The sequence below is a fragment of the Delphinus delphis genome, chromosome 10 (assembly GCF_949987515.2).
Source record: "Delphinus delphis chromosome 10, mDelDel1.2, whole genome shotgun sequence".
Classification (NCBI taxonomy): domain Eukaryota; kingdom Metazoa; phylum Chordata; class Mammalia; order Artiodactyla; family Delphinidae; genus Delphinus; species Delphinus delphis.
In genome coordinates, this window is record NC_082692.2 from 23,211,205 (window position 1) to 23,232,910 (window position 21,706).

The window sequence follows — 21,706 nt, forward strand, 5'->3', positions numbered from 1 at the left end:
TCTAATAGTCCACTTTTCTCAGGACAAAGGCCTTAGCCTCCTGGGGGGGAGAAGGAGGTGTGTTGAGTCTCAGGATGATGGTGGGAGGGGACTCTAGGCACAGTCCTGGGAAGCTCCCTCCTTGGACCTTTCCAGACCAGACTTGGTAGAAGGCAGAGTAAGAGTTGGGAGAACCCAGAACAGGGCACATTGGGTCATCTAGAGCAAGAAATACACAAAAGGAGTTAATGGTGGGGCAGAGAGGGATTTATTGGGGGGTATCTTGAAGAACTTGGAGTCACTGGGGTCTGAAATCACTCATCAGAGGCCATCCAAGGAGTGGCAGTGTGTTCCCATGTGACAGTGGCCTGGTGGAGAGGCCACAGGGGTAGCTCAGTAGCTGCCTGCTTCTCTCCGTGGTCTCTGTCTCCACCTGCTCCAGCCCTCTCAGTGCCCCTCCCACCTCTGCGCCCATTGTCCCGGCTCCACTACTCACATTTGCCCTGGTAATAGATGGTGCTGCCCATGGCCACTGAGAGAAAGCTGAAGGCATAGAACCCAGCCCGAAGGAGGAAGACTGTGCCGGCAGCTAGCTGAGGAGGTCCTGCATGTGGGTGGGGATGGCGAGGGGGAGAGGGGCTTAGGAAAGGAGGCCCTGGGAAGAAGCGTGCACAGGCTTAGGGAGGACAGTGGGCCTCAGGGAAGGACTCTTGACTCGACTACCAGGGAGAGTGGGGCCTCCGGCCAAGGAGGCACAGCTTCCCAGCACCTCACCTTTCTCCACCACCAGCAGAGTCCCGTTCCCTGTTCCGACACCCAGGCCCAGCACCTCCACCCTGCACACGTAGACTCCGGTGTCACGGGCTCGGGTGTCCCAGATGTGCAGCTCAGCCTGGTGGTCACAGAGGAAACGGGAAGACGGAAGAGGGGCCAGGCGGCCCCTGAACTCTGCGGTCTCATTCCTCACCTCCTTCCCTGGGGCCACTTTGTCCTGGTACCACGTGACAGAACCAATGGCCAATTTCCCTTGGCTGGCATTGAAGGAACAGGGCAGGAAGGCAGGGCTGCTCTCCTGGGTATGGATCTCAGGGGGCTGGGACACCCAGAGAGCACAGGATCCTGGGGGCAGAGAGAAGACCCAGAGAAACACCTCCCCAATTACTCCAAAGAAAAAAGACAAGAGAGCTTGCAGTAGACCATCCCTGCTGTACCCTACCCACAGAGGGCCCAGAGGGACGAGCACTTCAGATGTCTCATTAAGCCTTTCCTCTTTACCAATCTAATTTCTTAACATTGCTTATTAAATTGTTTTTCAAATTCTTTCCCATACCAACTCTCACCCTCACCCTCTCCCATCATTCTCCAGTTCCATTCACTAGTAACATTTTGCTGAAATTTAACTTGTCACAGTGAAAGTGAAGCTCATTCATGAATGTGGCTGCCTAGTTAACTAATACCATTAATTATATTATTCCAGGTATTATCTTAGTACTAATAGCATTCTGTTGCATACCATCCTTGCTACTTTGGTTTTTTTTGTTGTTGTTGTTAAAGAGCATTAACTAGGGCTTCCCTGGTGGCACAGTGGTTGAGAGTCCGCCTGCCGCTGCAGGGGACACGGGTTCGTGCCCCGGTCCGGGAAGATCCCACATGCCGCGGAGAGGCTGGGCCCGTGAGCCATGGCCGCTGAGCCTGCGCGTCCGGAGCCTGTGCTCCGCAGCGGGAGAGGCCACAACAGTGAGAGGCCCACGTACGGCAAAAAAAAAAGAGCATTAACTAATTAAATCTCCAGGTGAAGATATGGCTATAATTGCTTGGGATCCCTATTTAACTTATCTAAAATGATGAATTAAACCAATTATTAAAATTCTTGATTAAATTCTCTAGTTAATGAAATTTACCAATCAGTCTTCTATTTCAGTGATTCTCAAACTTGAGAGCACATTGGAATCACCTGGAGTGCTTGTTAAAACAGATTCCCAGGCCCCACTCCCAGAATTTTTTATTCAGTGGGTCTGGAGTGGGTCCTGAGAATTTGCCCTAGGTCCCCACTGACGCTGATGCTGGTCTGGAATCCACACTGAATTTAGTCAATGAATATGTCTGACAATTAAAATCAGTTTCATTAAGAAACTTAACTTAGATTTAATTAGATCTCCTAAACTCCTAATTATATCTAGACCCTAGATAATAAGCCTTGTTTAATAAGTTTATTAAACTCATCAAATTAAAACTGACCCCTTAAAAAGATTTGACCCCTTCCTTCAAGCCCTTCCTTCCTTCAAGCCCTTTTTTACTGGTTCTTTAAACTTTATCTTGTTAGGAACGTGGCTGGAAAGGAAGAGTTTTAGGATGGAAGCTGGGGAATGACCTTCCCAGCGGGTGACATGGAGGGAACTGCGAAGTGGGGAAGCCCACTGGGTATCAGCTTTATTGAGGGATGCCCTGCTTTCAGCCCCCACCCAACCTGCTCCCCCGGGACATCTATGTCCAGCCTCCCCCATCCTCCATCCTCCCAGCCCCACACCCCTCAGGGTCCTGGGAGAAACCCCTGTCACCTGGATGGACCGTGATGAAGATGAGGAACAGCATCCGGGCCATGTCGAAGGGTGTTCCTGTTGACGAGGGGGACATGAGCAGTGAGGTCTGGGTGGAGGAAAACGACCCACTAGTTCTGACCAGGACTTTGGTCACTGGATGGGGGTGGGGAGCTTCCTGTGACACACAGGACTGACACATCACTTACAAAGGACCTCAACGCCCCAGGGCCTGGGGCATCACACGCATGCCTCCCTGAGGAAAGAGGATGCTGCTGACGGGGGTATCTGGGTCACTAGGAGGTGGGGGCAGCATGTGCGCGTGTTGCCTAAGTGTTTGAGGGGGAGGGGGGGCTTAGATGGCCGGTCATGCTAGGGTGGGTGGGTGGATAGGTGAGACCAGGATGTGGTTCCCCTATCTTGTGAGGTTCAAGAAGACCAACACTTTACCAAGAATCAGCCTCCAAGAGCCTTATCTGGGCTCAGAGCTAACCTACTTCCCCTCCCCTTGGCTCAATAGCGCCCAGGTCCACCCTATCCATTCCCTTCCTTCGAGTCCGGCCCTCCCCCAGGGCTGCTCTAGAAATTCTATAAATGAGAGGATTAGCAGAAGTCAGCTGATTGGTCGTGGCGACAGGGAGTTGCCAGGGACTCTGTTTCGCTTAGGATGTGCTGACTTGGGTGGATTGGCAGCGTGAGTGCCGCTGATGGGGAAGTTTGGATGCTTTCACACTCAGATCCCCATTAAAGGAATACGCCTCTTGCAGAGGTCTGCTTTACCAGGTGTGTTCTGCACAGATTTATCACCCACTGGTCAATTCACTCATTTTTTATTTTATTCATTATTTAGCTAACATTTATTGAGAAATCACAAAGTGCCCCCATTACGTGAAATGCATTTTGACAAACCCAAATGAAATACACATTATGTGACACATAACTCCAAGGTTATGCAGGGATTAGTACAAGAGTATGCAACACACTCTTGTACATGCATTACACACCTACATGAGACAACACAGCACAGAGAAAAGAGGATGATGTGTAATATGCCGGGTGAAGCCTGCCCAGCCCTCGCCACACATTTTCCCTCTGGCTCCTTTTATATCAGTACATATTCTTTCTTTCTGGCCGAGTTTCTCGCTGTTTCACAATACATCCATAGATTGTGCAGTCCTAATCTCCACTGCAGTGATTTGGAGCATTTTTGGAGAAGTAGTAATTTTATGGTTAAGAATGCTGGCTCGGGGCTTCCCTGGTGGCGCAGTGGTTGAGAGTCTGCCGATGTAGGGGACACAGGTTCGTGCCCCGGTCCGGGAAGATCCCACATGCCGTGGAGCGGCTGGGCCCATGAGCCATGGCCGCTGAGCCTGCGCGTCCGGAGCCTGTGCTCCGCAACAGTGAGAGGCCTGCGTACCGCAAAAAAAAAAAAAAAAAAGAATGCTGGCTTGAAGTCAGGCTGTGATCAGCTCCCCTACAAACTAGTTACATAATCTTGAACAAATTATTGAACCTCTCTGAACCACCTAGACAAGCACGGTACCTCACAATCTGGGAAGGAGTGACTCAGCCACTCTCTTTTAGTGGAGTGGCTGCCTCCTCAGGGCCATCTAACCAGAGGCTGTGGAAATGTGGTGCCATGGCAAGGCAAGGGCTGCCCCCTGGTGGTCACAGAGAAGGGGGAGGCCTGAGGCACCAATATGTGGCTTTTCTCAACTGGGCCTTAATTCCAGCTTCTGCCCTGTCCCTTACCTTGCCTTGTCCTATCAATGCCCCATCCCCATCCCCAAAGGGTCAATGTGGAGCAAATTGTCTCTTGTACTCAACTGTGGGAACCCCATGGTTTGGGGAGGGAGGGAAGATCACCACCAGTGGAGTGGGGGTGAGGGGCTGGAATGGGCAACTGGCCTGAGGATAAAACTCTGTATTTCACAGGGCATATAATTAATCACATGGCACTACTCCATGTCCCAGGGCAATGCAGCTTAGAAGCCAAGTCAACATAAATAGGAATCATGGTTCCCCTACTTACTGTAAAATGGGAGTAGCATCTGTCAGTTTTCAGACTCCACTGTAGTGGAGGGTCAGTGTATGTTAGCCTTTATCTCCTCCCCAGTCCTGAGCTAGAATGACCAAGATTATAGCTGGGCCTGAACTCAAAGGTGCTTTGCTCTTTCAACCTCTTTTGTCCACCTAAGATTTCCAGTATCCAAAACTGTTGTGGATTATGAAGACAGTACTTGGCTTTTCTTAAAGTCCATCTAGAATAAACCCTGGTGTATGTGTGGATTCAAGGACCCTTTCAATAAATCTGAGACCCTCTAGGGCACTTTAACCTGTGGGATGGGAACTGCTGTGCTAATAAGCTCAGCAAACTCAAGGATGTAACTTTTCAAAAGAAACTTTTACCAGGCACTCAAGAAGAAAGGCCACAAGTAGGAAAGTTGTGAAATGGATGTACACACGTCTCTGGTCTGATTGCTTTAACATCCAGCTGTGGGCTGCCTTGAGGGTGGTCAGGGCCAACAAACTCCCAACTTAGAGCTTAGAGCAGGAAAAGAAGTGAAAAAAACAGAAGGGATTCTGGAACCCCAGCACAAGTGATCCCATCTCACCTGGTGTTTCCTCCTCTACGTGTTGGCAAGGGTGACTTCTCCTCCAGCTGAGTCCTTATAAATATTTTTCAACTAATTAATGGTTCTCAGGATATACTTTCAACCTCTGACCATGACTTCTCTGAGGTTCACCCCACCTCCTTTGGCCTCTCCTTCTTGCTGTCACTGTCCAACTCCCTCACATTCACCAAGAGCAGACGCCCGACTCTCCAGCTTCCTCTCTATTTCAATCTCTGCCATCTCTCTGGAAGATTTAATGTCCATGTATATGACATTATATACAGATGTAAATATATATTTATATAGTAAAGTACATAGATCTTAAGTGTACAATTTGATGACCTCTGGCAAATATATACACCCATGTAAACAGCACTGCAATTGAGATACAAATCATTTCCACCACCCCAGGAAACTCTCCTATGCCCCTCTTTGGTCAATCCCCTTCCCCTCCCAGGAGCAACTACTGATTTATACCCCTGTAGATTAGTTTAATCTGTTCTTGAACTTCATACAAATGGAATCCTAGAGTATACATTACTGTATCTGGCTTCCTTCATTCTGCATAATGTCTGTGAAATTCATCTATGTTGTTCCAGGTATCAGAGGCTTGTTCCTTTTTGTTGCTGAGTGGTATTTCATTATATGGATGTCCCACAGTTTGTTTATCCATTCACCTGATGATGTACAATTGGATTATTTCTATTGGTTTGATATTATGAGTACCTCTCCTATGAACATTCTTGCACACAATTTTCAAATTACTTTTCTATGCACTGATTTCACAGCTCCTTCACCTTGTCCACTCCATCCATCATCTTGACTCTACATGACCTATACCTTGGATCTTTTCTCCATTTTACCTCTTCTTTCACAGGGACATAAAAGCAATCAGACCTGAGTCCCTCCCAACTCCTGTACCCTCCACATGTGCTTTCACACCATTCTCCTGTTGGAAGACTTTTGGGATGTTTCTCTTACCTTCATTCAACTGAGCATCTACTATGGGCTTACCTAGGCAATTCTGTCATAGCCACATTTTTTTTTTAATAAATACATTTATGTATGTATGTATGTATTTATTTTTGGCCGCGTTGGGTCTTCGTTGCTGTGCGGGCTTTCACTAGTTGCGGTGAGCGGGGGCTACTCTTCATTGAGGTGGCCTCTCTTGTTGCGGAGCACCAGCTCTATGCGCGCAGGTTTCAGTAGCTGTGGCACGCGGGCTCAGTAGTTGTGACTCGCAGGCTTTAGAGCGCAGGCTCAGTAGTTGTGGCACACGGGCTTATTTGCTCCACAGCATGTGGGATCTTCCTGGACCAGGGCTCGAACCCGTGTCCCCTGCATTGGCAGATGGATTCTTAACCACTGCACCACCAGGGAAATCCAGAGCCACAGTTTTAACTACTGCTAGTCTCTGTCGAGTCCCCAGTCTATATCTCCACCTCAATTTGTACCTTTACCTCAGGCCTCTTTCTGAGATCTGAGTCCAGATTATCTAACTTCCCTCTAGACATCTTCCCCAGAATGTACCCCCGGCATTTCAAAATCATCAGTGTCTACCCAAACCGGGTCAGCCTTCTATATTCCCCACCCCAGTGAATGGAAACAATCTACCCAGTCACTCAAAGCAAAATCCTGGGACTTATCCTATTCTGCCTTCTCCCTCCATTCCCCCAACCAAAAAAACCCCAAGTGCTATCCATTCTGCCTCTGAGATATATAAGTATCTTTCTCTGCCTTTTGATTCTCACTGCTAGTTAAGGCCCTCATCATCTCAGGATGAAACTAGGACAATTGCTTCTCCGATGGACAGTGGGTTTCCTCTCAATATTCATTCCACGTCTCCCTATCTGAGCATCAGGGCTCATCCATCTATTCAACTATGCCTTTACTGAGTGCCTTCCATGTCCTAGACATCCTATCTTCATCTTCCCTGATCTCTCTTTCCCTTACCTCTCTCCTTATCTCTCATATATCTCTGTCCACAGCTCTATTTATTGTCTCACCATCTTTATTTTTTATTTTATTTTATTATTATTATTTTTGGGGGGGTACACGGGCCTCTCACTGTTGTGGCCTCTCCCGTTGCGGAGCACAGGCTCCGGACACGCAAGCTCAGTGGCCATGGCTCACGGGCCCAGCCGCTCCGCGGCATGTGGGATCTTCCCGGACCAGGGCTAGAACCTGTGTCCCCTGCATTGGCAGGTGGATTCTTAACCACTGCGCCACCAGGGAATTCCTGGTCATTTCTTTTTGTTACTCATTTTTTTTTTAAAGCTTATCAGTTTGGGTTTTTTTTTCGTATTTATTTATTTATTTGGTTGCACCAGGTCTTAGTTGAGGCACGTGAGCTCCTTAGGTACGGCAGGCGGGCTCAGTTGCGGCTCGTGGGCTCCTTAGTTGTGGCATGCAAACTCTTAGTTGCGGTATGCATGTGGGATCTAGTTCCCTGACCAGGGATCGAATCCGGCCCCCTGCATTGGGAGCGCAGAGTCCTATCCACTGCGCCACTGGGGAAGTCCCACTCATATTTAAATGAGATAGATTTTTCTAAACTATTAACAGGAGGAAGTTTGGTGGGGGGTCAGAATGGCTTTCCAGACTTACAAGTACAAGGACTCCTCCTCTTTTACCATCACAATGGATTATTTCCTTAAATTTGGCACCTCTGTGTAGCCACTACCTCCTTGGCCTCTGAGAACCTCTCCCAGTTAAGTAAGCATTTACCCCCAACCTTAGGCTTCTTTATTTCACAGGAGACCTCACAGGCTGCCACCTCCCGAGTGCACCTAAGGTGGTGCACTTAATATTAGGAGAATTTTGCTGCCACATCTGGGTCCCTTTGGCTGCTTTAAAACATTCTCTCTCCACCTTTACGGGTATTTGAATCTGTTCAGTCAGCACTGCCCTCAGCTTTTCCCTCCAGGGGTGAGGCCTTTCCTCCTAGGAAGGAATATTTGCTTTTCTTTTTTTTTTTTTTTTTTTTAGCAGTTACCGGGACCCTCGCTAGTCCCCTGCTCTTCTCAGAGGCACTCTTGGGGAATGCCTGCTCAGCGGGGAATTTGGTCCCACGGACACATAAATCGGAGTTTGTAGGTACTCTGTATCTCCTAGCTTCACTGAAAATGTAGCGCGCGCGTGCGTGCGTGTGTCTATGTGTGTGTGTTTCCAACCTCTTTACAGGAGTCAAGAGGGGAAATTTAGAAATAAACAGCTGCCACATTCCCCTCAAAGCCCTACAAGGAGGCATTTTAGAAAAGAAAAGCCTTTGGCAAAAGCGATGTTGGTGACTCGGTTATGGTTCTCCAGAGCTGTACCTCGTAGACTCAGAATCCTAACTTGTTTTCCTGCCTCCCGGAAAGCCTCTTGTTAACCAAGCCCCTGAGTCTGGTGCATACACCAGGATGCCCTTTTGTTCATTTGCAATAAGAAATAGAGCTACAGCAGAGATCCGTTTCTTCCCAGCCCCCCACACTCCCTCCATACACACATGTACACTGTATCATTCAGGTTCTCAAATTTGGTTCATTTGAGGAAATAGTTTTGTTTTGTTGTTTTAATTTGGCTGGGCTGGGTCTTAGTTGAAGCATGCGGGATCTTTAGTTGCAGCACACAGGATCTTTTTTTAGCTGCGGCATGCGGGATCTTTAGTTGTGGCATGCGAACTCTTAGTTGCTGCATGTGGGATCTAGTTCCCTGACCAGGGATGGAACCCAGGCCCCCTGCATTGGGAGCGCAGAGTCTTAGCCACTGGACCACCAGAGAAGTGCCCAGAGATAGTTTATTTACCAAGGTGCAGGTCAGGTATAGGGGAATCACAAGGCTTATTGCAACCCCGGTCCAAACGGATGAGGGGAGGAGAAATTACAGCAGTGGTTTTTACTCATTTTGTGCCACAGATCTCTTCAGCATTCTGGTAAAGTGTAAAATAAAAAATATATAACAAAGTAAAACAATTACATTGAGTTCCAGTTATCAAAATATTAATAAAATATTGGGATAGAAAAAACCATGTACTTATTACCGCATTAAAAGACAAGAGATTTAAAAGAGAGGCAAGTTGGGACTTCCCTGGTCGTCCAGTGGGTAAGACTCCACGCTCCCAGTGCAGGGGGCCCGGGTTCCATCCCTGGTCAGGGAACTAGACCCCACATGCAGCAACGAAAGATCCCGCACGCCACAACTAAGACCCGGCATAGCCAAATAAGTAAATAAATATTAAAAAAAGAAATACAGGCAAGTTGAAGTTAGACTTTAAAAAAGATGTATCAGTGCAAAAGATGTTGTTGGCTTGAGTAAGAACTTTAAACTGTGAAGTGGTCTTTGACAAGGCAACACGTGTAATGTCGGATGTGAGAAGAGGATGTACTTTTTCTTTTCCAAATTCACAGACCACCTGAAAGTTATTCCCTGGGCTTCTGAAACCTGGAAAAGGACAGCATCATGTAGAGCAGGTTGCCTGGAGAGGCGCATTGCCCATAGATGGAGGTGTCAGTCAGCCTGAGGTGACCTTGTGGGAAGGGAGTCAGAGGAATGAATACCTTTAACTTAATGTGCTCCCTCCTGTTGTTCTCCTGCCACACTCCCCATCAGCCAAGACAGCTAGAAGCCAGAGGTGCCCTTGACATAGTCTGTACAGTTAGTCTCCTGGGGCAGAGGACAGAGTGGGAGAGGGAAAATGGAGGGGCAAACAGAAGACCTCCAGGCCCCCCCCCAACACACACAGACAAGCTTTCTGGCCAGTGTATTTTCTTCATGTAGGTACACAGGGGACCTAATTCTAACCAGGAGCTCCCCTGGAGAGTGGACAGACATCCAGACACATCCTCACCTTAGGACTTTGCGTTTGCTGTTCCCTCTGCTTGAAATGCTCCCCTCCAATATATCCACGTGGCTTGTTTCCTCACCTTGAAATCTTTGCTCAAATATCACTTTCGCAGAGAAGCCTCCCTAAGCACCCTATTTAAATCTGCAGTCTGCGCGGCCCTTCCTATCTCCTTCCCTATTTTGTTCTCCATAAGCACCTACCACCTTTAATATACTTGTTTATTTTTATTGTCTGTCTCCCCCAATTAGATTGTCCACGAGGACAAGATTTTACACTTATTTGGTTCATTGGCCCTAGAAAGGTGCCTGGCATATAGTAAGCACTCAATAAATATTTGTTGAATGAATGTATGAATAAAAAAATAGATTCCCTCCACTAGGCACCAAGACCATTGGGAGGGCAGGGTTGCAGCTTTCTCCTCAGGGGGAGAGGAAGCTGTGATAAAGGGAACTCAAGAGGCCAGAGTCCCCATCAGCATCTCCCCCAGTCATGTGGGTCAGGGAGAGGGCAGTGAGAAATGAAAACTCCCAGCTGCAGAAGGGGAAATAGGTTGGGGGGGCGGGGGAGAGAAGGAAAGGTGTGCTCATCAGTGCTGGGGCAGAGTGGATGGAACTTGGGGCAGGGAGCTTAGACAAAAGTGTCTCAGTGAGGGGGACGCACTGTCCTGGCCTCCCCTAGAAGCCACTAGCCAAAAAGAACAGCAAAGGGGATAAAGAGTGTGCCTAGGGAAGACATTTATCAGAGGCTACTCCCCACTCTGTTGAGCCCACAGTGACCAGCAGCGTCCCACCCCTAAGTTGGCCTCACCCCCTGGCTCTTGTATCCACCACTGCTATATCTCTCAGCACCACTGGCCTCCAAAGAATCTTTTTTTTTTTTTTGGCCGTGTCATGCAGCTTGTGGGATTTTAGTTCCCCCACCAGGGACTGAACCCGGGCCCTCGGCAGCGATAGCGCCACAGTCCTAACCACTGGACCACCAGGGAATTCCCCCAGAGAATCTACTGAAATTCTCAAATTCCGGAGCTCTGTAGATTTTACTGAAAATTCCAAAGGAGATAAGAGGAGGGGATTACATTGCACATCCTAAAGCAAACAAAGACTGCTTTGTCAGACACTTTCATATTTCCAAGTGCCTCTCTGGAGCTGTCAGGTGGGAAGTGAAGTACCTCTCCCTTTCCAGACCCTGCACCCATCTTGCCACCCTCCCAGATCTGCCAGCAACTTCAGGTTCTTCTCCCATCCACAGTGCAGAAAAATTCAGTCAGCCTTTCCTCAGCTCCCTATCCAAACCTGCATGTCCAGACTTGTGAAACCTGGGCCTCAGTCACCTGAACCTCCAGACCTGTTCAGAGATTCTTTGTTCCTGAGAATAAATGCCCCCTGGGGTCTTACTGACCTTCCCCCACTCCTTTGGTGGCTTATCGAAATATTTCTTTCACACCCACACTGGGCTCCCCTTAAGAGGAATTAAGGAGAACGTTGTTTTCTCATCTCTTTTCTACATCCAGCTCCCCCTTCTTCCTGGGTGCTAGTGTCAGCAGAAGCTGATGGGGAAGTGAGGCCTGCAACTCAGAGGAGGAGGAAATGAGGGGAAAGGGGAAGTTTGGGAGGGAGGCCTCCAGGAAGCTGGTGGGAGAGGACAGCTGGCAGACAGAGAGGCGCCCAGCCTGGTCTGTCTCCTCCAGCATCTGCTGAGCTATGAGCCAAACCAGGGATTTACAGGGTAGGGAAGGTGGCATAGGCAGGACCCTAAAACGGGAGAAAGAACGTGCACAGTCCTGGGCTGTGGGCTGGGAATCTGGCCCATGAAGGCAGAATTGTGATGGCTTCAGGCTGGGCTTGGGGGTGAGGAGAGGAAGGGGGCAGTGAGGCTACATTAACCTTTGCGCCCCTTCAGGAGGAAAAGCCTTTGGGCTGCTGAAGGCCCAGCAAGAAGAGAGACTCAGTGAAATCAACAAGGTAAAAGGAAGAACTAAGGGGCGGGGCGGGTGGGGGGGCGTCCAGGAGGGCTTACCCAGGTTCTTGCTTTCCCCCACAGCAATTCCTGGATGATCCCAAATATAGCAGTGACGAGGACCTGCCCTCCAAACTGGAAGCCTTCAAGAGTGAGGGGAAAACTATAGGGGTGGAGAAGTGGGTGAGGAGGGTAGGATTTCCCCAGGAAAAGAGCAGATGGCAGAAACGAAGTTGACTTTTGGGGTGGGAAGAAGGAAGGCTGCCTCTATCGCCATCCTGGTTATAGTCCCTTTCCCCGGCCTGCCCCTCTCAGGAGCCCCTCCAGTTCCCTACACCGTACCAGGGCCCTCAGCCTCCCAACCTTCACACTTCCTCTACCTGCCCCACCTCTTCTTCATCTTCCCCCCCTACCTAGCGCTCGGTCAGTCCCTACCCTGCCCCTGCCTGGGACCCTCCAGCCAGTGCTTACCCTCTCTGCTTTCTCCCCTCACCCAGAGAAATACATGGAGTTTGACCTGAATGGAAACGGAGATATCGGTGAGAAAAGGGTGATCTTCGGGGAGTGTGCAGATCTAGGAAGAGGGAGGTCTTTCCCACAGTGCTCCATTCCCAATGGTTCGGGAGAGGGCCCATCGACCAGGGTAGGAAGGGGAATGGGAATGAGGAGGTAGAGGCAACAGAGTGAGAGAGGCTCCCCCTCTTCTTACCTCCATCCTCTGCCTCTAGATATCATGTCCCTGAAGCGAATGCTGGAGAAACTTCAGGTCCCCAAGACCCACCTGGAGCTAAAGAAATTAATCAGGGAGGTATCCAGCGGCCCCGGGGAGACTTTCAGCTACTCTGACTTTCTCAGGATGATGTTGGGCAAGAGATCTGCCATCCTAAAAATGTGAGGGTCCAGTTCCAACCTCCCCTATACTTACCTGTTTTCTCTCCCCCCACCTCCATCCCCAGGTTCACCTTCTACACATTACTCAGCATGCATTTCTCTTCCGTCTTTTGAGAGACCCTTCTAAGGTGCTATCCTCATCTGTGGTCTGGTCCCCAACAGCCCCCAGTACTCCCACTCCTGCCCTTTCTCCTTCTCCTCCCACCCTAACAAACCTCATCCTTTTTCTGGACTTTCACAGCAGCCTAAAATTTATTCTCTTGAGAGGACTGTCCCCTGATCCCTGTGTCTCTTCCATCTCAATCAGGATCCTGATGTATGAAGAGAAAGCAAGAGAACAGGAGAAGCCAACGGGTCCCCCAGCCAAGAAAGCTATCTCTGAGTTGCCCTGATTTGTGGTGAAGGAGATGTGGTGGGATTGAAGGGGCTTCTATGACTCCAACATGGAAAAAGAACACAAAATTGTGAGCCAGAGCTAAACTAATTTAAATAAACTATCCTCCTTCAGATCAACAGATCAGCTTGGTCACTGTTTGGGGGATTTTTTTTTTCCTGGGTTTGGGAAGGAGTGAAGCATCTTTGAGGGAAGGGTAGCAAGGATTTGCCCATATGAGCAATCCATCAACAATTCTGTAGTATGTCTACTACAGCAGGTGGTTTTGTACACCAAGGGGGATTCCAGATGTATAAGATAGCCTTGATCTCCCTCAAGGAATTTAAGTGAGATGAAAAGACATGTACAGACAAAAAATATATCATCCAAGCTCACGATGAAGAGCAAGGATTACCTTGAACCAACATTCTCTATGACTATAAGCTTTGTAACCTCAATGATTATTCATCCTCTCTGAGTCTTTCATTTGAAAATGAGAGTAATATGATCTACCCTGCAGTGCCTGACATATCATAAGCCCTCAATAATGTTTAAAACTTGAATGAATGGATGGATGGAGAGATGAAAGAACTGGTGTTACTGAATTAAGAAAAGGATTCACGACACTATAAAGCCTGATAATTTAAGTGAAAATGAGTCTTGAGGTCCTGTTGGGGACAAGCTACAACAACCGAGTCTACCTAATAAAAGGAAAAGGGGCTTGTATTAGGAGAGTACTGAGGGCAGATTCTGAGCATACAGGATCCCTGGATGGCAGAAAAGGTTAAAAAGCCAGTTCCAGGGAAGGCAGGAGCCTGAGAGTTCCCAGGCCTTTGGTGAGGCTATTCCTGGACTTTTCCTCCAAGGGATCCAGATGCATTAACTCCAGCAACTCCCAGTCATTGGCCACTATTTCAGATTTCCTTACTCCCTGGAAAGCAAGAATCGAATTGGCCCAGCTTGTTTCATGTACCAAGGACAGATCAGGCCCCTAGGGCCACTCATTTTGGCCCTTTCCAATGGTAAAGCCAGGTTGGCATCCTAAAGAGTGCTACAGTAAATGTACAGGACTTCAGATGAGGACGAGATCAATGTGGGTTCAATAAAATATCTGAATATAACAAAATTAATAGCTAAGCTTTACTGAGCACCTACTATACACTGGGTAGATGCTTTCTGTGTATTAATTCATTTAATCTTCTCGACAACTCTGGCGACAACAAGGAGGATAGGAAGGATCTGGAGCTTAAACAATTTGTTCATTCAGGATAAATAAATTGGGTTATGTATGTGTATGGCTGATTCACTTTGTTATAAAGCAGAAACTAACACACCATTGTAAAGTAATTATACCCCAATAAAGATGTTAAAAAAAAAATTGGGTTATATTTACACAATGGACTACTACTATATAGCAGTAAGAATGAACAGACTACAATAACATGCAACAATGTGGATAAATTTCATTAATACAATGTTGAGCAAAAGAAGACAGACATAAAAGAACCCTTACTGTACAATTCCATTTATATAAAGTACAAAAACAAGTAAAACTAATATATATTGTTAGAAGTCAGGATAATAGTTAGCCTTGGGGGAGGGCAGTGACTACAAGGGGCCCTCGGGCAGCTTTTGTGCTAGTTAAGGTTCCGTTTTTGGTTACATGTTTTGCTCAGTTCATGAAAAGCTATCAAAATTTCATATATTATATATATAATACACATATATATTACACACTTTGATAAGAAGAATTTTTTTTTCTTTTTTGGCTGGGTTGGGTCTTCATTGCTGCATGCAGGCTTTCTCCAGTTGCAGCGAGCAGGGGCTACTCTAAAGAAGATGTAAAAAATCACTTATTGGACATTAACTATGTTCCATTCCCTATTCCAGGTGCTTGGGATAGAAGAGTGAACAAAACAAAGATCCCTGCCTTTGTGAAGTTTACATTCTGTTGTGGGAACTGGTGTGGGAGGAGGACAGACAATAAAAAGTAAACATAATTTAAAATTTATATGATCTATTAGAAAATGACAAGTATTATGAAAAAAAGAGAACGTAGAGCAGGTTAAAGGGAATGAGGGGTGCCAGGATGGTCAGGGAAGATTAAAATTTTGAAAGGGTAATCAGGAGAGGCCTCATTGAGGAGGTGACCAACACTGAGCAAAAACTTCAAGGAAATAAAGGAGTGAGCCATGCAGGTTTCTGCGGGAAGAGTCAGTTGGGCAGAGGGAAAAGGAGCAGAAGGGCCCTAGGGTAAGACAGGTCTGTGCAGATAGGCAGAGCAATAAAATCAGAAACATAATAGAGGGCCAAGTCATCTAGGGTCTTGTGGGCCACAGTAAGGACTTTGGCTTTTATTCTGAGAGAAATGGAGAGGCAATGCAGGACTTTGAGCAAAGGAATGCTTTGAAAACTCCTCTGAGAAAAGGCCCCACTCTGACTGCAGTATAGAAAATAGACTGTAGGAGCAGGGGTAGACTTAGGAAGACCAGTTAGGAGGCTGTTACTGTAACCCAGGTAAGAGATGAGGACGGCTCAGATCAAAGTGGAAGCAGTGGAAGTGAAGAGGTTGGATTCTGGATAATTCCTCAATATAGGATTTCTTGTCTGATTGAAAGTGGAGTGAGATAAAGAAAGGAGTCAATGAAGTTTCCAGGATTCTTGACTTAACTGGAATTTTTTAAAATTAATTTTTATTGGAGTATAGTTGCTTTACAATGTTGTGTTAGTTTAACTGCAATTTTTAAATTGTCATCAGCTGAGATGGTGAAGGCTGTGGATAGAACAGGTATTGGAGGACCGGAGATCAAAATGTTCAGTTTTGGATGTACTGAATTTGAAATGATCTGTTAGATACCCAAGAGGTGATGTCAAGTACATAGCTGTGTATACAAGTCTGGAGTTTTGGAGTGAGGTCTCTGATGAATAGACACATTTGGGAGTCATCAGCATATAAACTTTATTTCAAGCCATGAGACTGATGCTCTTGGCAGTTTGGGTAGAAGGTGGGGATGAAGGCTTGACTGGAGTGGGTTTAAGAAAGAATGAGAGGAGAGACATTGGAGACAGTGTGTATGGATAGGTCTTCCAAGAAATTCTGCTGTGGTAACTGACCTGGGAAAGGGGACACGAGTATCATTTTGAAAGTCTGAGAGGGACTTCCCTGGTGGTGCAGTGGTTAAGAATCCCCCTGCCAATGCAGGGGACACGGGTTCGAGCCCTGGTCTGGGAAGATCCCACATGCCGCAGAGCAACTAAGCCCGTGTGCCACAACTACTGAGCCTGTGCTCTAGAGCCTGCAAGCCACAACTACTGAGCCTGCAAGCCACAACTACTGAAGCCTGCGTGCCTAGAGCCCATGCTCCGCAACAAGAGAAGCCACCACAATGAGAAGCCTGCACACTGCAACGACTAGACCCCGCTCACCACAACTAGAGAAAGCCTGCGGGCAGCAACAAAGACCCAACATAGCCAAAAATAAATAAATTAAAAAAAAAAAAAAAGAATCCGCCTTCCAATGCAGGGGATATGGGTTCGATCCCTGGTCCGGGAACTAAGATACCACATGCCATGGGATAACTAAGCCAGCGCACCACAACTATTGAGCCTGCACACCACAACTAGAGAAGCCTGTGTGCTGTAACTAGAGAAGCCCATGCACCTCAACAAAGAGCCCACATGCCGCAACAAAGACCCAGCGCAGCCAAAATAAAAAATTAAAAAATATATAAATAAAAATAATTTAAAAATAAAAAGAAAGTTTGAGAACTGAAGTCATCTCAACCATCTTTAATGAGCCTCAGGATAAAATTCTTACCAGAGTCTTGCTAAATTTTCTGCTCTCATTTTCCATTATGGACAGTCAGTCCTTTAATTTAGCCACACCAGCCTAGGCATAGGTTCCAAACCCATGCCTCTGCTTATCAGTTCACTGCGCCCAAGATGTGCACTCTCTCCTCAAACTTGCTAAACCTTTTTTTTTTAAATTTACTTATTGATTTGGCTGCATCGGGTCTTAGTTGCAGCACACAGGATCTTTGTTGTGACATGCGGGATCTTTCGTTGTGGTGTGCGGGCTCCTTGTTGCAGCACATGGGCTTTTCTCTAGTTGTGGCGCATGGGCTACAGAGCACATGGGCTCAGTAGTTGCAGCGTTCAGGCTCTCTAGTTGTGGTGTGTGGGCTCAGTAGTCGTGGCATGCAGGCTTAGTTACCCTGAGGCATGTGGGATCTTAGTTCCCTGACCAGGGATCGAACATGTGTCCCCTGCATTGGAAGGTGAATTCTTAATCACTGGACTACCAGGGAAGTCCCCTGGCTAAATTTTAACTAGTTCTTCATATCACTTAATAAGAGTCACATTTTTCTAGAAGCATTTCTGAACCTGCTCAGGCACAGTCTGATTTTTATTCCTCTACTTCTATAATATTCTGCGCATATCTCTGGCGCCTTCAGAACATCGTTGTTGACAATGGGTCACTTAAAAAATCAAAGAGGAAATTTTTAAAAGCTGGAGACAAATGAAAACGAAAACACAATGATCCACAATCTATGGGATGCAGCAGAAACATTTCTAGGAGGGAAGTTTATAGCGATACAAGCCTACCCCTGGAAACAGGAAAAACCTCAAATAAACAATCTAACTTTGCACCTAAAGGAACTAGATAAAGAAGAACAAACAAACCCCAAAATTAGTAGAAGGAAAGAAATAATAAAGATGAGAACAGAAATAAATGAAATAGAGACAAAAAACAGAAAATATTAATGAAAGAGCTGTTCTTTGAAAAGATAAACAAAATTGATAAACCTTTAGCCAGACTCATCAAGAAAAAGGGAGAGGGCCCAAATCAATAAAATCAGAAATGAAAAAGGAGAAGTTACAACTGACACCACAGAAATACAAAGGATCATAAGAGATTTTTACAAATAATTACACGCCAATAAAATGGACAACCTAGAAGAAATGGACAAATTCCTAGAAATGTACAATCTCCCAAGACTGAATCAGGAATAGAAAATATGAACAGATCAGTTACCAGTAATGAAATTGAATCAGTAATTAAAAAAAAAAAAAAAGCCTCTCAACAGACAAAACTCCAGAACCACAATGCTTCTACCAAAGATAAATTCTACCAAACATTTAGAGAAGAGTTACCAGGGCTTCCCTGGTGGCGCAGTGGCTGAGAGTCCGCCTGCCGATGCAAGGGACAAGGGTTCGTGCCCCAGTCCGGGAAGATCCCACATGCCGCGGAGCGGCTGGGCCCGTGAGCCATGGCCGCTGAGCCTGCGCGTCCGGAGCCTGTGCTCCGCAACGGGAGAGGCCACAGCAGTGAGAGGCCCGCGTACCGCAAAAAAAAGAAGAGTTACCATCCATCCTTCTCAAACTATTCCAGAAAACTGCAGAGGAAGAAACACTTCTGAACCCATTTTATAAGGCCAGTATCACCCTGATACCAAATCCAGATAAAGATATCACAAAAATAAAAATTATAGGCCAATATCACAGATGAACCGAGATGCAGAAATCCTCAAAAACTATTAGCAAATGGAATTCAACAATACATTAAAAGGATTGTACACCATGATCAAGTGGGATTTATCCCAGGGATGCAAGGATGGATCAATGTCCATAAATCAGTCAATGTGATACACCACATTAATAAACTGAGGAATAAAAATCATATGGTCATCTCAACAGATGTAGGAAAAGCTTGTGATAAATTCAACATTCATTTATGATTAAAACTCTCCAGAAAGTGGGCACAGAGGGAGCATACCTCAACATAATAAAGGCCATATATAACAAGCCCACAGCTAACATCATACTCAATGGTGAAAAACTGAAACATTTCCTCTAAGATCAGGAAGAATACAAGGATGCCCACTTTCATTCAACATAGTATCGGAAGTCCTAGCCACAATAATCAGACAAAAAAAAAGAAATAAGAGGAATTCAGATTGGAAAGGAAGAAGTAAAACTGTCAGTTTGAAGATGACATGATACTATACATAGAAAATTCTAAAGATGCCACAAAGAAATTACTAGAACTCACCAATGAATCTAGTAAAGTTGGAGTATACAAAATTAACATATAGAAATCTGTTGCATTTCTACACACTATCAATGAATTATCAGGAAAAAAATTAAGAAAACAATCCCATTTACAATCACATCAAAAAGAATGAAATACCTAGGAATAAATCTAACTAAGAAATGTAAGATCTGAAACCATAAAATTTCTAAAAGAAAACATATGGAGTATGCTCTGTGACACCAATCTTAGCAATATTTTTTTGAATATGTCTCCTCAGACAAGGGAAACAAAAGCAAAAATCAACAAATGGGACTATATCAAACTAAAAAGCTTTTGCATAGCAAAGGAAACTATCAGCAAAATGAAAAGGCTGCCTACAGAATAGGATAAGATACTTGCAAATAATATATCTGATAAGGGGTTAATATCCAAAATACACAAAGAACTCATACAATAAAAATAAAAAGATTAAAAAATGGGCAGAGAAGAAAAAAAAAAAAGGGGACTTCCCTGGTGACGCAGTGGTTAAGAATCTGCCTGCCAATGCAGGGGACATGGGTTCGAGCCCTGGTCTGGGAAGATCCCACATGCCGCAGAGCAACTAAGCCCATGCATCACAACTACTGAGCCTGCGCTTTTGAGCCCGTGAGCCACAACTACTGAGCCTGTTTGCCACAACTACTGAAGCCCCCAAGCCTAGAGCCCGTGCTCTGCAACAAGAGAAGCCACCGCAATGAGAAGCCTGTGCACCTCAATGAAGAGTAGCTCCCCACTCGCCGAAACTAGAGAAAGCCCGCGTGCAGCAACAAAGACCCAGCACAGCCAAAAAATAAACAAATTTATAAAAAAACAAAACTTACAGAGAAAGAGATCAGATTTGTGGTGGGGGGTAAGGGATGGATAAAGGCAGTCAAAAAGTACCAACTTCCTTGGGCTTCCCTGGTGGTGCAGTGGTTGAGAGTCCGCCTGCCGATGTAGGGGACATGGGTTCGTGCCCCGGTCCGGGATTCCGCGGAGCGGCTGGGTCCGTGAGCCATGGCCGCTGAGCTTGCGCGTCTGGAGCCTGTGCTCTGCAGCGGGAGAGGCCACGACAGTGAGAGGCCCGCGTACCGCAAAAAAAAAAGTACCAACTTCCAGTTATAAGATAAATAAACACTAGGGATGTAGCGTATAGCATGATAAATATAATTAAAACTGATGAAAGTTGTTAAGAGTAAATTCTCAGAGTTCTCTTCACAAGGAAAAAAATACATTTTTTCTATTTCTTTAAGTCTGTAAACTATGAGATGATGGATGTCCACTAAACATTGTGGTAATCATTTCATGATGTTGGTAAGTCAAATCATTATGCTGTACCCCTTGTTTATATAGCGCTGTGTGTCAATCATATCTCAATAAAACTGGAACAAAAAACCAACGTATCACTATTGGCTCATCAATTGTAACAAATGCGCCACGCCAGTGCACGAAGTTAATAATAGGGAAAACTGAGGCAGGGGAAGGAATATACGAGCATTCTCTGTACTTTCTGCTCAATTATCCCGTAAACTTAAAACCGCTCTAATAAAAATCTATTTTATACATTTTTAATGGTTAAAAAAACATAGCTGTTGAATTATTTGCTGAACGGGTAGTAGGAGCAGAGTAATAGAGTAATAGGAGACAAAGGAGGGAAATGGTACTGCATTTCGTAGAATTAAACTCGTTGTGAAGCGAATGCAAACTGCTAATAATATCAGATATACAAATATATTCATGAAAATTGTAGATTATAAAATTAAATGCCCGTCTTAGTCATTGGTTACCACTATTTTGATGAGCAGGCTATTCGTAGCCTATCTTTGTTCAAATGATTTGCATATATTATGCAAATAAGTAGAACTACCCACAGAAGGCATATGCTGTGTGATGCTCGCCCCTGGCCCCTTGGATTGGCCCGTCAATCCACCTTATTTGCATGACGTGATTTAATAAATGAAGGCACGCCCCCCCTGGTGCTTTCACCTCTCGCGAAGAGAAGCGTGAGTTGGGACTCTTCCCTGGTTACGTAAGCTCCGCCCTCCGGCAAAAAAAAAACCCTTCCGCCCCGTCTTCCAGCTCCGTCTCCTTCGCCGAAAGCGCCACGAGCCTAGGATCGTTTCCTTCCACTTTCGGCGTCCCTACGTCTCTCCGTTCCCATCTCTCCACAAACGCACGACGCACGCTCCGCCTCTTTCTCCCCCTATTTGTCGTGCAAATTCTGCGCCCAGGCCGACCGGCGCCGCATTCCCGCCCCCTCTACACGTCTCAACGGCCGACGCCGGGGGCCTGCCACTTCAGCCAACCGGCGTCCTAGCGCCTGTAAGTCCCTCCTCTTTATGCAAATAGCCTATATCAGCTTCGCACGCTCTGCTTTTTTTAATAAGGATAGCCCTGGAAGTAAAGAGGGATAGGGTAGAAAGCTCCCCGCCCTTTATGCAAATTAAGGGGCGTGTTTATGCGCGGTGGGAGGCG

At 46.2% G+C, this 21,706-nt stretch overlaps 2 protein-coding genes across 2 annotated transcripts; one reads left to right on the forward strand and one right to left on the reverse strand.

Moving 5' to 3' along the window:
- Positions 1-243: 243 nt before the first annotated feature.
- On the reverse strand, positions 244-21,366 carry NCR3 (natural cytotoxicity triggering receptor 3). The gene is made up of 6 exons (XM_060021547.1): positions 21,218-21,366; positions 20,139-20,283; positions 2,538-2,594; positions 754-1,098; positions 476-583; positions 244-347 (listed from the first exon to the last, which is right to left on the reverse strand). The coding sequence occupies exons 2-6, from the start codon at positions 20,248-20,250 to the stop codon at positions 301-303; spliced, it is 669 nt and encodes a 222-aa protein (XP_059877530.1). The 5' UTR covers positions 20,251-20,283; positions 21,218-21,366; the 3' UTR covers positions 244-300.
- AIF1 (allograft inflammatory factor 1) lies at positions 11,589-13,324 on the forward strand. The gene is made up of 6 exons (XM_060021545.1): positions 11,589-11,684; positions 11,859-11,920; positions 12,000-12,066; positions 12,413-12,454; positions 12,644-12,806; positions 13,114-13,324. The coding sequence occupies exons 1-6, from the start codon at positions 11,660-11,662 to the stop codon at positions 13,196-13,198; spliced, it is 444 nt and encodes a 147-aa protein (XP_059877528.1). The 5' UTR covers positions 11,589-11,659; the 3' UTR covers positions 13,199-13,324.
- Positions 21,367-21,706: the final 340 nt, after the last annotated feature.

Bases quoted from the DNA above. Each gene is read 5' to 3' on its own strand.
- AIF1 (XM_060021545.1), top strand. From the start codon at position 11,660: ATGAGCCAAACCAGGGATTTACAGG. The intron at 11,685-11,858 runs GTAGGGAAGGTG...GCGCCCCTTCAG, and splicing joins CCAAACCAGGGATTTACAGG to GAGGAAAAGCCTTTGGGCTG. The intron at 12,455-12,643 runs GTGAGAAAAGGG...CTCTGCCTCTAG, and splicing joins GAATGGAAACGGAGATATCG to ATATCATGTCCCTGAAGCGA.
- NCR3 (XM_060021547.1), bottom strand. From the start codon at position 20,250: ATGGCTCACGGACCCAGCCGCTCCGCGGAATCCCGGACCGGGGCACGA. The intron at 2,595-20,138 runs GTTGGTACTTTT...CCTCGTCAACAG, and splicing joins CACCAGGGAAGCCCAAGGAA to GAACACCCTTCGACATGGCC. The intron at 1,099-2,537 runs GTGACAGGGGTT...CTCTGCCCCCAG, and splicing joins CTTCATCACGGTCCATCCAG to GATCCTGTGCTCTCTGGGTG.